Source organism: Herpailurus yagouaroundi, unplaced genomic scaffold (assembly GCF_014898765.1).
Source record: "Herpailurus yagouaroundi ecotype Mexico unplaced genomic scaffold, PumYag 183, whole genome shotgun sequence".
Classification (NCBI taxonomy): Eukaryota; Metazoa; Chordata; class Mammalia; order Carnivora; family Felidae; genus Herpailurus; species Herpailurus yagouaroundi.
The window spans coordinates 1,661,792-1,679,273 of NW_024412414.1; the positions used below are offsets into that span (position 1 = coordinate 1,661,792).

General features: G+C 45.7%; 1 protein-coding gene across 1 annotated transcript; it reads right to left on the minus strand.

Moving 5' to 3' along the window:
• Positions 1 to 1,265: 1,265 nt before the first annotated feature.
• On the minus strand, positions 1,266 to 13,818 carry MRPS25 (mitochondrial ribosomal protein S25). Its single transcript, XM_040491894.1, has 4 exons — positions 13,563 to 13,818; positions 8,173 to 8,279; positions 2,312 to 2,399; positions 1,266 to 1,645 (listed from the first exon to the last, which is right to left on the minus strand). The coding sequence occupies exons 1-4, from the start codon at positions 13,694 to 13,696 to the stop codon at positions 1,453 to 1,455; spliced, it is 522 nt and encodes a 173-aa protein (XP_040347828.1). The 5' UTR covers positions 13,697 to 13,818; the 3' UTR covers positions 1,266 to 1,452.
• Positions 13,819 to 17,482: the final 3,664 nt, after the last annotated feature.

Sequence of the window (17,482 nt, forward strand, 5' to 3'; positions counted from 1 at the left end):
TTTTATCACTACTAAACAAAGTAGGAAACAGGAGACAAAAGGGTCAAAGAGATAATGCCCCCTAGTGGTGCTTATTCCAAGTCTCTGTAAAGAGTAATAAGGGCGGCACTGGCTTGCCTTGCCTCCCGGTCAGCAACCTTTCTGGGCCCCCTGTGGGCCATGGAGGGAAGAGGTACTTACTTCCCCAGCCCTGGCTCACTTTCCGAAAAGCTCCAGCGGCCCCAGCAGCCCAATCACAGCCTCAGCAGCTGGCGTGAAGGCCAAGGCTAAGTCAGCTGGGCGGGGTTATTAAAAAACATGACAGAAAGGGTTAGAATGGAGGATAGAATTCTCTGCCCACCCTCAAATGGTAAAGGGAGAAGGCGCACTGCGGTGTGGACCTGTAGTTCAACACAACCCCGGTGAGCCTGCAGCCATCCCAGAATGCCTCCTCCGTGCCCAGCCCCACCAGCCGTCTCCCGAACACAAGTCTGGTACAAAATCACCACCTGAACATCAGGTGGTGTAAATGTAAAAGGAGCCGAATCCCTCCCAATTTAATGGGCTGATCCCCCAGCATTTCTATAAAACATTCTGGTTCCACACGATTTCCCCAGCAAATTAGTTCCTGGCCTCCCCTTTCCTCTCAGCCCCACCGGCCAGGCATTTCCCACAGGGCAGCGTCTCAGCCAGGTAAGCCTTGAAGTAATCCTGGAGGGCTCAGGTGTCACCTGAGGGTTGAAACCGGCATCTCTCAGTGACAGCAGTATCCATGTCCTGTGAGGCAAGAACTAGGTGGACCTTCACCCCCTCTTGCAAACCTGAGAAAGAGGCAGGCTGAGAGGCACCCAGAGCAGGGCCTCGGAGTCTCGACCAGCCAGCACCTCACCCGTCCGCCCTCCTGGTCCGCAAACCTACCTGTGAACGGGGCCGGGGAGTGGCAGCTGGCAGTGGCTGCCTCACCAGGGCACACACCTGAGGGAGGCTGCTCTGTGCCCGCCATGGGCGCCTCCTACACCACCTGCTCGCCTGCAGCCAAGCCTCTTGGGAGGAATGTCGGTTGGCTTTAGTTTGAAAGGGGGCTTCACGCTGCCAGCCAGACGGCTCCAGCCAGATCCTGCCAGATCCAACCACAGCATCTCAGGGTCTGGAAGAAAAATCGAAGCCAAGAGAGACTAGGAAAAGCCAGCAGGACTGACACAGGGGTGTCAGCAGGTAGGCCTTAGACCTTCTCCATCCCTACGCAGGCCTTCCTGTGCCTATCAGACAGATACGCACCACGCCTCTGGAGATCTGGAAGCATTTTATTGACCTGATGGAGTGAAGATCTTCGTCTGGCAGTTCGACGGCAGATACTCCCCCGACCCTCCCGTGTCCTTCCACACAGGTGTGTGAAGGGGACCCTCATGGCAAAGAGACCGTCAAAGTCCCTTCGAGGACAGCCAGGGGTTTCCCTGGGTGTGGCCTGGGGCCCTAGTCCTGGGCGCTGTCTTTCAGCATCGCTCTGTACTTCCCCGTCATCTCCTTTGGTAATGGCACCAGGCCCGGGCAGGGGACCTGCCCTTCCACCTCGCAGATGCATTCCCGTAGGCAGTACTTTCGGGGGCCAAAGTGAGCCGGGTGAGAAAGCTGCTTTTTCTCCTGCTCCTCTCTCTCCAGGGTTTCCCTGCCAAACAGCACAGACGGCGACGTGTGGGAGCGCTGCTGAGCCTCTAGGCATTGTGGGACTTCTTGGCCAAGTGCATCCCACCATCAGCCGGGGAAACCTGGCTCTCCTGTGCCTCTCGACCTGCTCCTCACCCCCAAAGCCTAACGTCCTCCCCCACAGGCCTCCCAGTCCCACACTGGCCACACACAGCACTGACCACACAGCAACGGTCAGCTTTCCTGTGGCCTAGAGGCGGCCCCAGCTATGACTCAGCACGTAGTCAGGATGAAGGGGCCTGTGAAGGCCTCAACGTGCTTCCTCCAAGACGTACTTTTCTTGGCTTCCCTCCCTTTGCTCCATCCATCCGTGTACAAAAGATGGATCCCAACACGTGCCGAGGCTAGATACCCACCAGCTCCAAAGGGAGATTCCCAAGGAGAGAACTGGCCACAACTGCCCAGGGCCAGTGCTCCCCCGGCACCTCAGCTTCCCGTCGAGCCCAGGAGACAGGGAGGTCTCTGTCCCCACCTCACAGCAGAGGCACACACGTGGGGAGCAGCAAAGCCAGACCGAGCGAACTCTGCAGCCTGCGCTTGGGTTGGTGTGTGCCCTCCTGATGCCCCTTTCCTCCCTCGCTCTGCATTGAGGCTCCTGTTCCCCTCCAAGTCAGCCCCATCAACTCACTCGCTCTTCCCCAGGATTTTTTTGACGTGCTCCATGATCTCCTTATTGCTCTTGGTCTCCACATCCACGAGGACCTGCTCCCCGGAATCTGGAAATGGGAAGCAAAGGGGACAAGAAGCACTGAGGACTCAGCGGCACACTTTGCAGCCTCAAGTGGTGGTGATGGATTTGCTTTTAGCGGAGCATTTTAACGATAAGATAAACGTGTGTCTACATAACCCATAATGCTACCCTTTTTCCATATTTCTTTAAACATGAGGAAACAAATTTGAGGTACGTGCAAAAGCATACTATTTTAACGGAAAGCAACTTTCCACGTTCATGGATAGAATATTCAGTATCATTAAGATGGAAATTCTCCCCACACTGGACCATGGATTCAGTGCAACCTCCATCAAAATCCTAGCAGGTGTTTTCATAGAAACAGACAAATCAAGCCTCAAATTCATGCAAAGGACCCAAAATAGCCAAAACAATTTTGAAAAACAAGAAAATGGAGGCGCTTGGGTGGTTCAGTTGATTAAGGGTCCAACTCAGGTCAGCTCAGGTCATGATCCCAGGGTCGTGGGATAGAGCCCCACGTCAGGCTCCATGCTCAGTATGGAGCCTGCTTAAGATTTCTCTCCCTCGGCCCCTCTCCGTGACTTGCACTCTCTAAAAAAAAGTTAAAAAAATCCAAGACAAACAAGACAATGGGAGGATGTTCGTGTTCCAATTTCAAATTTACTATAAGCTACAGTAACCAAGACAGTGTGGTATTAGCATAAGAACACACTACAGACTGATGGAAAAGAACTAGGTCCAGAAATAAACTCCTATTTTCAGCAAAGATGCCAATGCCAACATAATTCCTCACAGCATTTAAAAAAAAAAGAAAAACCTGAAAATGGATCAGAGGCCTAAATGTATGAACTAAAACCACTATTAAACTTTTAGAAGAGAACAAAGAAAATCTTCATAACCTTACCTACACAAAGATTTTTAGATATGACATCAAAAACATGGTCCATTAAAGAAAAAATCTGATAAACTGAAATTCATGACAGTTTAAAACTTGCGTTTCAAAAGATACCAAAAGCCACAGACTAGGACAAAATACTCATAATGTATACATCTGATAAAGCACTCATATCCCAACTATATAAAGAACTCTCACAACTCCTTAAAACAATCCAACTAAAAATACGAAATATGTAAAACATTTAACAACAAAAATACAACGGTCAATAAGCACATGAAAAGATACTCTTCATCATCAGTTATTAACAAAATGCAAATTAAAAGGACCATAGGACAAGATTGGAGTGGCTCAAATTTTTTTTAAATGGGTAATAAAAGCACCAAGGAGGATGCAGAGTAACTGGAACTTTCCTTTTTTTTTTTTTTAATGTTTATTTATTTTTGAGACAATGCGAGAGATAAAGTGCAAGCAGCAGAGGGGCAGACAGAGGGAGACACAGAATCTGAAGCTGGCTCCAGGCTCTGAGCTATTCACCCCAGAGCCCGACACAGGGCTCGAACTCACAAACCATGAGATCATGACCTGAGCCAAAGTCAGACACTTAACTGACTGAGCCACTCAGGCACCCCGGTAACTGGAACTTCCCTACCCAGCTCATAAAAATGCAAAATATCACAGCCACTTTAGCCAGTGAATACACAGAAAAAGAAAAGGAAAAAAGATCGGAAAGGAAGTAAAACTGTTGTTATTTACAGATGAACTTAGGAATTTAGAAAATAAAACCTACTAGAAATACGAGGTCAATTTATTAGCAAGGATGCAAGACACAAGACCCACACACAAAAATCAATTGGACTTCTATAAAGGTGTAACCAAACAACTGGAAATGAATTAAAAAATAACACTTTTCACAACAGTCACAAAACATATTCAACATTGTTAAAATGTCCATTCTCAAAATGGTATGTAATATGATTTCAATCAAAATCCCAGCAAGCTCTTTTCAAGAAACAGACAAGCAGATTTTAAAGTTAATATATAAATGCAAAGAACGTACATATAAGGTGATTTGGTGGGGTTGGGGGGTAGAACAAGTCTGAATTTAAAACTACGTGATCTTAGGGGCACCTAGGTGGCTCAGTTGGTTAAGTGTCTGACTGTGGCTCAGGTCATGATCTCACAGTTCACAAGTTTGAGCCCCACGATGGGCTCTGTGTTGACAGCTCAGAGCCTGGAGCCTGCTTCAGATTCTGTGTCTCCCTCTCTGCCCCTGCCCCTCCCCTGCTCATTTTCTCTCTCTTAAAAACAAATAAAAACGTTAAAAAAAATTTTTTTAACTACCTGATATTAAAAGACTTACTAGAAAGCCACAAACCAAGACAGTGTGGTATGAGACTAAGAACAGACATACGATCAGTGAAAGAATGAAGAGGTCAGAAATATATGGTGAAATGATTTTTGTGTGTGGTAAAATACACATAACAAAAATTACCATTTAAAGCCTGTAATTCCGTGGTTTTTATTCCATTCACAATGGTATACAACTGTGACTATCACCACTATCTTGTTTTAGAACTTTTCTCATCACCCCAAAGAGAAACCCTGTACCTATTAAGCAGTCACTTCCTATTCACACGACACCAGCCTCAGCCCTGCACAACCATTTTCTGTCCCTATGAACTGGCCCATTCGTTCGTACATTTTATATAAACGGAATTATATAATCTGTCGCCTTCTGCGTCTGCCTTCTCTCATTTGGCTTATGTTTTCAAGCTTTGCCTGTGTTGTAGCATCTGTCAGTACTTTGTACCTCTTTGTGGCTGAGTAATATTCCACTGAATGGATATACCAAGTTTTGTTTATCCATCTACGGTTGACTGTGTTTTGACAGAAATGCCAAGGAAACTAAATAAGGCAAAGGATGGTCGTTCATCGCTTGGTGCTCTAACACCTGAGTATCCCAACTCTGAAAAACAGGGGCGCCTGGGTGGCTCAGTTGGTTAAGCGTCTGACTTCAGCTCAGGTCATGATCTCACAGTTCGGGAGTTCAAGCCCTGCATTGGGCTCTGTGCTGACAGCTCAGAGCCTGGAGCCTGCTTTGGATTCTGTGTCTCCCTCTCTCTCTCTCTGCCCCTACCCCTGGCTCATGCTCTGTCTCTTTCTCTCTCAAAAATAAATAAATGTCAAAAAAAAAAAAAAAAAAAGAACCTCAATCCCTATTCCACTTAATACACAAATAACTCAGATTATATATCAGAGAAACAAATATGCAATCTACAACTATAAAACTTTGAACAGAAATATAAGAGAAAACCTTTGTGACCTTACAATAGACAGATTTCTGGGACAGGACACAAAAAGCACTAGCCATAAAAAAGAACAACCGACAAGCTAGAGTTCATCCAAATTAAAACTTGTGCTCTTCCAAAGACACCATTATGAAAAGCAAGCCAAAGACTGAGAGACAATACTCACAATACACATACCTGAGGGAACAACTGCATCCAGAATATATAAAGAATTCAATAAGAAAGCAAAGAGCCTGATTTTTTTTAATGGACAAAGACTCAGAGACACTCTTTACAAAGAAATCTTATGAGTGGCCAATAAGCATACGAAAAGATACAGGGAAATGTAAATTAAAATTTCAATGAAGCCTGGAAAGGCTAAAATTTAAAATATTTAATGTGGTAAGTAGAATGGCTTCAAAACCTATCCCTGTCCTACTCCTCCATAACATGTGAATAGGTCACCTTTCGCGACAAAAGGGGCTGTGCCTCAGAACATGAGTCGAGGACCTGGGGATGAAACCATTCTGGATAATGTGGGCGACCTAAGTTAATCACGCGGATCTTAAAATCAGAGAACCTATCTGGACTGTGTTCCAAGGGGCATGTGACTGTGGAAGAATGGCTATACATGCCATGCTGCTGTACTTGAAGATGGAGGGTAGGGCCACAAGCCAGAGAATGGGGGTGGCCTCTAGGAGCTGGAAAAGCCACATAAGTGAATTTGCCCTTAAACCTCCAGACAGGAAGGCTCTGCGGACACCTTGATTTTTGTCCATGTTGGACTTCTACAGAAATGGAAGAAATTTGTGTTAAGCCACCCAGCCTGCAGTCACTTGTTACAGCAACCACAGGAAACCAATGTAATTAACAGGGAAAAAAAAAACCTAATGCAAATGACAGCAAGTAAGGATGGAGAGCCACCACGACTGCCACGCCCTGCTGACTGAAGGGTGAAATGCACTAGTTGGAGAAAGCAGTTCACAGCAGTATCTGGCATGGCCTATCCCATCGTCCAGCAACCCCATCCTGAGGCACATGCCCAGAAGAACAGGGTGCCTGTGTCCACAAAATCCACTCGTGCAGGAAGGTGCCGAGGCGCACCTTCTCTTAGTAGCCAGAAACTAGACACGGCCCTCAACAGCCACAGAGGCCCTCCTGTGACAGTGCAGGTGTCCAGGACCTGGCCAGTTCTGCCCAGCGCAGAGCTGGAACTTCCTGCTGGGCTGGCCCAGACTTGCTCAGGCCTGCGCCACCTTCTGAGGCACATCCAGACTCCTTCCTTCTCCCTTTCCTTCCAGAGATGTCCAACCTGCTCTGCCACCTGAAGACTTTCCCTGCCTTCCCCCTCCCTTTATCTCCAATAAACCTACTTCTAACTCTGTCTCGGCATCTAACAAAAACCCAAATGATGATCAACAGGTGAACAGATAAATAAACTGTGGTATGTTCCTTCAGTGGAACCCTACTCAGCACTAAAAACGAATAAACTACTGATACATGTAACTGAGGAGTCTCAAACACATAAGTAAAAGCCAGACACAAAAGAATATTTATACACAGAAAATCTGTGTTTTACTCTGGGTAAATTATAACTCAATGAAATTATTTTTTAAAATGCAAACACAAAATATATACACAAAACTGCTCTAGCACCAGCATTCTCTTCACCCCCTTGACCTTGCTCTAGTTTTTCTTTCATAGCACTTATCCTCTGACATACTATCTGAAGTTTCTTGTCCATTCTGTCTCTTCCTGCTAGGATGCCATCCCTACAAAGGCAGAGACCTTTGTCTCTATGGCTCCCTAATACCTCAGGCACTGTGTGTGCCTGGGCCCAGCGGACACTCCATACATATTTGCTGAATGAATTTAAGAACAGGATCATATTGCTTCCTGAAGCATTTCCCAAACTGCACCTCAGTTGGTTCTTATAACCATGTAAGCCAGTTGTTGGACCTTCACCTGAGAAATTAATCAATGGGAATATTACTCTCTCGTGGTCAGAATGACTGAGTAGAGAGCTGGATCAAAACATCTAGGTCTGACTTCAAAGCACTGAACCCAATATAACCAAACAAATATTCACTCAGTGCCTCATGCGAATAGGAGAGCATCATGAAAGTGTGAGCTCCAGAAGAGGACACACACAGATACACACACTGCTCACAAGGACGTGGCCAGCACTGAGAGGGCAGCTAGGAGACAGGGGAGGACCAATGTAAGGGTGCAGGCAGAGCTTCCTGGAAGAAGTGGTGCCCAAGTGGAGTCTCTGAAGGATTTTAAAAATAAATCAATAAGCAAAGTAGAAAGGGGATTTCCAGCAGAGGGTCCAGCATGAGCAAAGCATCGAGGTGGGGTGTGGCAAGGGAATTTGGAAGAATCTGCTGCATGGTGTGAGGCAGGTAGGAGATACGGGGGCAACAGGAGACAAGGCTGGAGAGATGGGGGAAGATCCAAACCTCAGTGGCCACTGTGTGCCACGGTCCAATGCCAGTAACAGAAAGTAAGGGATGTTTACAAGAGCCCTTGCCTCAGATCTCCCGAGTGCTAAGGTAGGAGGAAAGGACGGGAGGAAAGACTGTCCTGGCCTCAGCAGAGACCACACTCACCCAGATAAAACCTCAGGAAGGGGGACGGCGTCATATTCTTAAACATTATGATCTGTACCCAAGGGTTTTTGTACTGGATCTGAGGTATGTTGAAAAACACAAATTTCCTGCAAAAGGAAAGACATTAATTAAACATGTGAAACAGAGTTTTCAACTTGAAATGCTGTACACTTCCATATTTTGAGGGAAAGTCCAGAATTTTCATCTGATTCACAGGGGACCCTGCCCCACAAAAAGGCTGAGAAAAGCAGCAGTCGGGAATTTATTAGTATATTCTCTGAACAGTGGGTGCTGGTTAGACAGGTGTACTCATTCATAGGTAGAAGTTCATCAAACTGTATACTAACAGGTGTGCACTTCATGTAAATTAACCCATAATATAAAAATAAATAAAAGCATTGGGTCGCCTCAGTGGCTCAGTCAGTTGTGCGTCAAGGTCTTTTTTTTTTTTTTTTTAATTTTTTAATGTTTATTTACTTTCAAGGAAGAGAGAGAGACAGAGTGTGAGTGGGGCAGGGGCAGAAAGAGAGGGAGACACAGAATCTGAAGCCGGCTCCAGGCTCTGAGCTGTTAGCACAGAGCCCAACACAGGGATTTGAACTTAAGAACCATGAGATTATGACCTGAGCCAAAGTCGGACACTTAACCGACTGAGCTACCCAGGTGCCCCGAGCATCCAACTGTTAGTATCGACTCAGGTAGTGATCTTGTGGTCGTGGGATCAACCCCCATGTCAAGCTCCATGCTGAGTGGAGCCTGCTTGGGATTCTTTCTCCCTCTCTCTCTGCCCCTCTCCCACTTGCACACACATACACACCCTCTCTTAAAATAAACTTTAAAAAAAGAAAATAAAAATAAATAAAAGCAAACATGGAAAATAGTTTTACAACCTAAGAGTGGAGAGACCTTTAAACTTAAGTTTAAAACACAGATAGAGGCACCTGGGTGGCTCAGTTGATTAAGCATCCGACTGTGGCTATTCATGGGTTCAATCCCTGCACTGAGCTCTGTACTGACAGCTCAGAGCCTGGAGCCTGCTTTGGATTCTGTGTGTGTGTTTTTCTCTGTCCCTCCACTCACAGGCTCTCTCTCAAAATAAATAAACATTAAAAAAATAATAAAATAGAAAAAACACAGATAAATATGACCACCTTTAAACTTTGGCAAAATTTATCAAAAACATAATCAACATTTGCCAAAAGAAAAATGTAAGACATAAAACAAAAAGCTAATTCCTTTGATAAAGTTTTACACACCATAAGATTTACAGTTCAACAACAATGGCCACAAATAGGCAGAAACCCAAATAGCCTATCATCTTGAGAGTCTCAATACCTTCCCAAGAGTCCTGTAAATTAAAATAGGATTGACACCTGTTAGATTGCTACAGATTAAAAAAAGAAGAAGTTATAGAAATCAGCAAATACCTCCTTAAGAACTGGTTTAACCTCTTTGGAGGTCACCTTGGAACTAGCAAAATTTTAAAAGCTTAGATCCTGACTCTGATTTCACTGCTTTTTATGTTCACACATGAATGCAAAGACATTATTTGTTACAGCAAAGGAACAGAAACAACAAATGTTCCTTGAGAGAGGACTAATTAAGACGCTGCTACATGTCTGAATCCCTCTCCTCCTACTCTCCATCCTTGACGGTTAACCTACTTGGACTAGGAGGTGGGCCTCCTTGACCTCTGACTTCATGTTGGGTTTGGCCAACAGTGACCTTCGGCAAGACTGGAAGTAGGGGGCAGAGTCAAAGTATTCTTTCCCTGACTTGTCTCCTGGCTGAGTCCCAGGCTCATTAGGCAGTTCTCTCCCTCGCACTTCTGCCAACCTAGACCCGGGGTCCTGCACTGTTCCTTGTGGTTTCTTTTCCCCATCCTTGCCCATACCTCTGTAAACAGTTCCTTAATTAAAGGCTCCCCAAATGATCCTAATTTAAATGTGCCCTCTGGGGCGCCTGGGTGACTCAGTCCGTTAAGCATTTGACTCTTGATTTTGGCTCAGGTCATGATCTCACGGTTGTGGATTTGAGTCCCATATTGGGCTGTGCACTGATAGTGTGGAGCCTGCCTGGGATTCTCTCTCTCTCCCTCTCTCTCTGCCCCTCCCCCATTTGCACTGTCTCTCTCTCTAAATAAATAAATAAACTTAATATATATATTAAAAAAATAATAAAATAAATGTGCCCTCTGCTTCCTGCTGCCACCCTGCCCCATACATCAGATGACAGACAGGTACAAGTAGTACACGGGAAAGAAACAGTTTCCCAGCTTTCCCACTTCTCAGCTGTCTGAACCAGGGCAACGTATGGCTGTGTGCCTCAATATTTACAAGACGATGACAATGCAGGACAACCAGTCCATAGTAGAGCTTGTAATTTATTTTTAAGAAGATGGAATTGACAGAATCAACAGAAGGTGACTATGTGACCATTTACTTGGGGAGACTTCCATAACCAGAGCAGTCTACAATTAAAACAAAAGCAAGGACAATTATTAACTCCAGGGAAAACAAAAAGCTTTGCAAAAACAAAAAGGAAAAATAACCATAGCACTCTGGTTCAACTGTGTGGAATGTTCACAAAGTCACATTAATTTAAACAATGAATACTATTCTATCCAAAATTCTGAAATGACTACACTGGGAGGATGAAGAGCTGTAATGTTGGGTTCGGTTGGGGCATGGCAATGTTGGGGAAAGAGAGCTAAATCCTCATCTTCCATAGTGGCAAGTCAGTAGATAATGCCTAAAGCTAGAAAAGTAAGAACTAGCTTTCTAAGTACGGTGTTCAACTATGAAGGGAAAACTAATTAAATGGTTAAAACTAAAAAGTTGCTGACTCTAGGGGAGGCAACAGAGATAAGGTCCTACTGTAGGCCTTGCAGATCATGACAAAGCTAAATTTACCTTCCTAGGCTTATGATGCCTCTGCTCAATTCCCACCCCACAGCAGAGGATCCCAACATCATACCAAGAAACCAGGGCATATTCATACAGGAATTGCTGACACCTAGAACTGCTGGGACAAAATCTCGACAGGAATGTTTAAATGGTTCTTGAAGCCTGGGAAGAAAGTTGACAATGGTAGGAAACCTTTAGTTGAGCACCTGCTGTATATGTCAGACACTTTGTTGGGTATTTTATTTATTTTACTTTTTTTTTTTTTTTTTTAAGTAGGCTCCACACCCAAATGTGGGGCTCTAACTCACAACTGTAAGATCAAGAGTCAGATGCCCTACAGACTGAGCCACCCAGGCACTCACCTGTTAGGCAATTTAATACACTTGAATCCTCACAATGACCCCACAAGGCAGGGTTTTATAACTAAGGAAATCAGGTCAGAAAAGTCAAGTAAACTGCCCTAGGTCACACAGCCAGGGGTCAAAGAACTAGGACTACGAGCAGCTGGGCTTCAGCCACACTCTTCTGTCACTATCAAATTACCAAATTCACCTAGATCCTGAGGTTCAGCCTGGAAAGAAAACTCAATAAATGCTAGCAGCTGTTACTTTTCTTACTGCATCTGAATGGCAAGAACATCTGGCAGAGGTGAGCAGGGATTTAGCCCTCAGACACTAAGGCAGCTCCCCACACACCCAGCAGACACCCAAGACTATGGCTCTCCCAGGGCTGTGTGTACACTGTGGCACTTGGAATGGAGGCGATCCAGGGAGGAGCAGCGAAATTCTACGGGTACATGAACACTCAAAGGCCTGTGGTGCGAGAAAGAGCCAAGTCAAGTAGACTCAAACCCAAGGGCACAAAATCCCCAAGGGCACACACAGGTGAGACAGGCAAGCCTTTGCCATGAGGAATAATGAGGCACAGAATGGCTGTTTGGTTTCTGTTGACCTAGAGGGTATTAAACTACTTGAACATGCAAGTATAAGGCCTACAGGCCTATTTTTTATTGGCTGATGATTTAAAAACCAGATTCATATACAAATCTGAATTTCTGGCTTCTTGACAAGTCAGAAATTCTCCACAGGGCCCACAAAGTTAAGCTGTAGCCAAGTAGTAAATGGTCTCTTGTGACGGGGCATAGTTCCCAGTTCTAGTGGGCCCATCCAGACTGCCTCCCTCCTTACTGGTACTGCCTGGCCTCTGCCCTGACTGCCAGCATGGACACACTGGATGGGATGCACAGTGGGTTATAAAGAAGTATCTGGATACCCATTCCAGAAGCCCTCAGCACAGCTGATCCCATGCAAGCAAGTCCAAGTTATTCGCTTCACCTATGGACAGCAAACAGCTAGGAGGTAGCCTCTGGCTGTCCCAAACAGCTGTGCAGCAAAGGCACCTCACCATGGGAGACCATTCCATACTGGGAGCACTCCCCCTGTCCCATTTTGATCCACCCCATATAGCCAGTCCCAAAGCTTCTGGAAGACAGAACTTTTTTCTTAGGAACTGTTGAACTCCCAGCTCAGAGCCAAGCATTCAGCAATCAGTACATTTATACTTAATACCTGAAAAGCCCAAAGAACCTCGAGGTTCACTTCAAACCCTCCATTTGTAAACTTTCGTTTAAGGAGTTCCTACTCTGCTCCAGGATTAAAAAACCACCTTAAGGAGTCTATGGTGGGGGTCGGGGTATGGAGCCTGAGGCTACACAGCTGACATAATCAATTACAAGGGTGATGAGTCCTGCATATGAGAAGCATGTGCACAGCCAGCCTGGTACCTTGAACAACCGACTTACTAACATCTCTGTGGCGTTTCTTCATCCCTAAAATGGGGATAACCATGGGGCTTCCGTAAACATCAAATAAGATAATGCATGACAAACATCCTTCTTATATGCTGCATGTGCATGCATAAGAAGGGCTCAAGAAGTGCTAGCAGCTATTACTTCTTTCAGTGCATCCCCACAGCGACCCTGGGCACAGGTATCAGCCCGGTTTGGGACAGTGAGAAGGAGCAACTCGACCCAAGCCAGCAGTTGTTAAAGCTGGGACTTAAACAGGGTCTGTCGCCGCCGGACCAAGCTCCATCCAGAGCAGAACGTGTGCCGCCGCTCCCCATGGCTCGCCTGCCAGGCACAGGTAGTTAAAGGAGGCTGTGGCCTCCCCGGTTAGCCTAGTCCTCCACCGGGGAGGCAGGAGGGAGGAGGGGGTCCTTGTCCTCCGCTCCCCCACCTCCGTCACGACCGCAGCCTGCACGGCGTGGCCCTGCTGTCCTCTTCTCGCTGTGGAACCTGGAGCAAGCTGCTCCTCAGTCTCCTCGTCTGTAAAATGGGGCCGATGGCACCCAGCTCAGGAGGCCAGCCTCAGGATTAAGTGGCACTTAGAGCAGCTCCAGGTCTCAGCGTTACTAGCCCGTCATTACGGTGAGCACGGTACGGTCCGCGCGGCCTGAGGACGGCCTCGAAGAGTTCCGACTGACCTGGCGCCCTCGCCCAGCTCCCCGTGCGTGTTGTAGTTCACTGTCATGACCTTCACTGAGTCCTTGAACACCACGTCCCCCTGGCCCAGGTACTGCAGGGTGCGGCGAATCGGGAAGCGGCCCTTCATGGGCATGGCGGCGGAGAGGTCGGGCCGCTGGCCTAGCAGCAAGGGTCCCGCTGCTGCAGACGCCGCCGGCCCGGCAGACCTCACACCGCGTTGCCTCACCGCTGGTTTCCACTTCCCGCGCAGACGCACGGGAGACGCCTCCCGGCAGGCTGCGCGCTCACCGCAGAGCAGCTCGGAACTTGTAGTTCCTTCTGGCGGCATTAGGCTTAGAGGCGGGGCACCTTTTCGGTAAGAACACCCTCGCTCAAAGTTTGGTTTTCACACTCAGTATATTAGCCTTTCCCCACCCCACCCCCCCGCAAGTAAAAATATTTTTAAGAAGGCTCAAACTCAGTTAAAAAATATTTTTAAATAAATAAATAAATAATAAATAGGCTCAAACTTAAGACAACAAAATTACAACAGTGATATATCAGGAGAGCTGAGTTCAGAGGCCCCGTGGGCTACCTTGATCTTCAACCGCAAATAAGTCAGTTTTTCTCTCTCAACTTCTCTGGATTCAAAGTGAAGTGTTCCAAGTGCAGATTTTCTTTCTCTTTTTTTTTTTTTCTTTTTAAGATTATTTTCAGACAGCGAGTGGGGGAGGGGCAGAGAGGGAGGGAGGGAGAAAATCTCAAGCAGGCTCTATGCTGTCAGCACAGAACCCAGCTCCAGGCTCAATCTCCCAACCGTGAGATCACCACCTGAGCTGAAATCAAGAGTCTGATGCTAACAGAATGAGCCACCTGGTGCCCCAAGATGCATCTCTCAAGTACACTTCCTGATCTTATAAAGTTTTTACTTCTCCTTCACATTAGAAGGATAATTTTGTCAGATATAGAATTCTAGGTTTGTGGGGTTTTCTTTCAAGACTTTAAATATTTCACTCCACTCTCTTCTTGCATGTTTCTGAGGAGTAATCAGCTGTAATTCTTTGTTTTCTCTTTAAAATAATTTTTTCTTCTTACTTCTTTCAAGATTTTCTCTTTGGTTTATGCAGTCGAATAAAATATACCTAGACATAGATACTTTATATTTATCCTACTTGATATTTATCCTACTCTGAACTTCTTGGATCTGCCATGAATTTTGGGAAGTTCTCAGCCATTACCTCAAATATGTCTTCTTCACTCTTTTTTTTCTTCTGATGTTCCAATTACATATATTATATCTTTTGAAATTGACACATTGTTTTTGGATATTTTTTTTCTGGGTCTGTTTTTCATTCTTTCCTTTTCTCTTGTCATTGCAGTTAGTGTGGTTTCTACTGACATATCTTCAAGCTCATTGATTCTTTGCACAATTGTGTCCAGTCCACTGATGAGCCCATTAAAGGCATTCTTCATTTGTTAGCATTTTTGATTTCTAACATTTGCTATTGACTATTTCTTAGAGTTTTATCTCTGCTTACATTACCCATATAGTCTTGCATACTATGTATTTTTACCATTAGACTTAACATATTAAGTTATTTTAAGTTTCCTGTCTGATAACTCCAACATCTGTGTCACAGAAGTCTGTCTGGTTCTGATGCTTACTGTGTCTCATCAAACTGTGTTTTTTTCCTTACTCTTTAGCACGCTTCTAATTTTTTGTTGAAGGCCAGATGACATTGGCAGTATTGGCTAGTAGGAACTGAGGTAAATGAGCCTCTGGAATGAGGGTTTATGTTAATCTAGCTAGTTGTGTTTAATGTTTCCTGTAGGTCCAGAGGCTTGAAAACCCTTTACTGTCTTTTTGTCCCACCTCTTGACTTAGCTATTCCCTAGATGTTACTCCTCAGAGTGTGTGTCTTGAAGCTCTTCCAGCTGTAGTCCACAGTTACACTGGAGCCCTGTTGGTAAGGTGTGAGAGAAGGGAAGCATTCTGTTAATCATTTGATGAAATCTCAGTATTTTAGTGGGCCTGTGTCCTCGGGCTGTGACCTTCATAAGTGTTTCTTAATCCCACTCTGTGATGTTATAATACAATAAGAAATATATAAACTTGGTTTTTGTTCCTGACTCCTGGCCAGAGTTCCTGAAACTCTTGTAATTTCCTTAGTGATAATATAGGTGCATCTTCTGTCATATCTGGGTTTTGTCCCTGTTCCTGAAATAGCTCTGGAGAGATAAAGGTGAAAGGAGCATCTTTTGTTATCGTAACAAGCTCCTTTTAACTGCACCAGTTTATGCAGATGACATGAGCTTTTGGAAAGCCCCTAAGGATAGAGGGCTGGTTGCCACAGATAATTAGTTGGAACTTTCAGCCCCAGACCCCTAACCTCTAACCTCTGGGAGAGGGGCTGGAGGTTGAGTTAATCACTAATGACAATAATTTTAATCAATCATGCCTATGTAATGAAGCCTCCATTAAAACATACCCTAACCAAAGGAGTTGGGAGAGCTTCTGGGAGGGTGAACGCATCAGTGATGGTGCAGGGAGAGTGGTGTGCCTACAGAGGTCATGGAAGCTCTCTGCCCCTTATTCCATATCTTGCCCTATGCATCTCTTCTCTCTGGTTGTTCCTAAATTGTATTCTCTTATAATTAGCCAATAATCCAGTGAGCCGTTATAGCAAATTATCAGACTCAACGAGAGGCTTGTGGGAACCCTAACTTATAGGCCATCAGTCAGAAGCACCAGATGCTTACACTTGTGATTGGCATCTAAAGTGGGGGGATGGGGCGCCTGGGTGGCTCAGTCGGTTGAGCGTCCGACTTCGGCTCAGGTCATGATCTCACGGTCCGTGAGTTCAAGCCCCGCGTCGGGCTCTGGGCTGATGGCTCAGAGCCTGGAGCCTGCTTCCGATTCTGTATCTCCCTCTCTCTCTGCCCCTCCCCCGTTCATGCTCTGTCTCTCTCTGTCTCAAAAATAAATAAATGTTAAAAAAATAATAATAATAAAAAATAAAGTGGGGGGGGGCAGTCTTGTGGGGCTAAGCCCTTAGCTAACTCCAGATGAATTATGTCAGAACAAAATTGAATTTGGAGGACATCTAGCCGGTATCAAGAACTGGTTAGTGTGGGGAAAAACACACATTTAGCATGTGTGAGTAGCAGAATGTATAAACAAGTTTTCTTTTACCCTCCCCCCACTTAGATGAGATGGAAAGGCCAGAGGGTGTGGGAGTGGGAGAAACCTGCCCTTCCCAGAGTAGGATCAGACTCTGGTACAGTATTTTCCCCTGGGGAATGCTCAGTTTATTTTACAAAGATTACTCATCCCAGAGCCACCAGGGGATCTCTCTCAGCAATTAAGGCCACAGGTGGCATTCCCGGAGATAAAACCATAAAGGTGTGTGGTGTCCCTTCAGCTGTGGCCCCTAGGAGTTCCTCACTCCCATGCTAGTCTGTGCTCAGCCTCCCACATTCCACCAGTGTTCCTACCAGGTTCCAGTGGCTTCTGCTCCAGGTGAGCAGGTGTCTGCTACGACTCTCCAGGTTTTGAAGCAGCAGTTTACCCCACACTCGGTTCTCTGGTGGGTCCAAAGAGTCGCTGATTTTCAGTTTGTCCAGCTTTCTCTTGTGGTAAGGACAGGAGTGACAACTTTCAAAATTCTTGCATGCCTGAGCTGAAACCAGAAGTCTTTCTGAAGGTATTTTTCCCCCTTCCTGAAGTATTTTAAAAACCGTGCTAAACTGAAGAGTTTTAGGCAGAAGAGCTCTTGACCTTAAAGTCCACAGAAGGCACTCCCCAAGGATGCAGTATCCCATCCCACATTAGAAACGGGAGTGTCCATATACATAGGCCACAGTGCTTGGGCACTCCCACTGTGCCTGACCCAGATGGAACTGTTCTTGCTACTTAGGGCAAAGTGAGTCAGGCAGCCCA

What these genes read in the sequence shown, in the direction of transcription:
- MRPS25 (XM_040491894.1), bottom strand. Translation starts at nt 13,696, where the DNA reads ATGCCCATGAAGGGCCGCTTCCCGATTCGCCGCACCCTGCAGTACCTG. An exon ending in CTTCCTGAGGTTTTATCTGG is followed by an intron (nt 2,400 to 8,172) that starts GTGAGTGTGGTC and finishes TCCCATTTCCAG; the next exon opens with ATTCCGGGGAGCAGGTCCTC. An exon ending in AAAATCCTGGGGAAGAGCGA is followed by an intron (nt 1,646 to 2,311) that starts GTGAGTTGATGG and finishes GCTGTTTGGCAG; the next exon opens with GGAAACCCTGGAGAGAGAGG.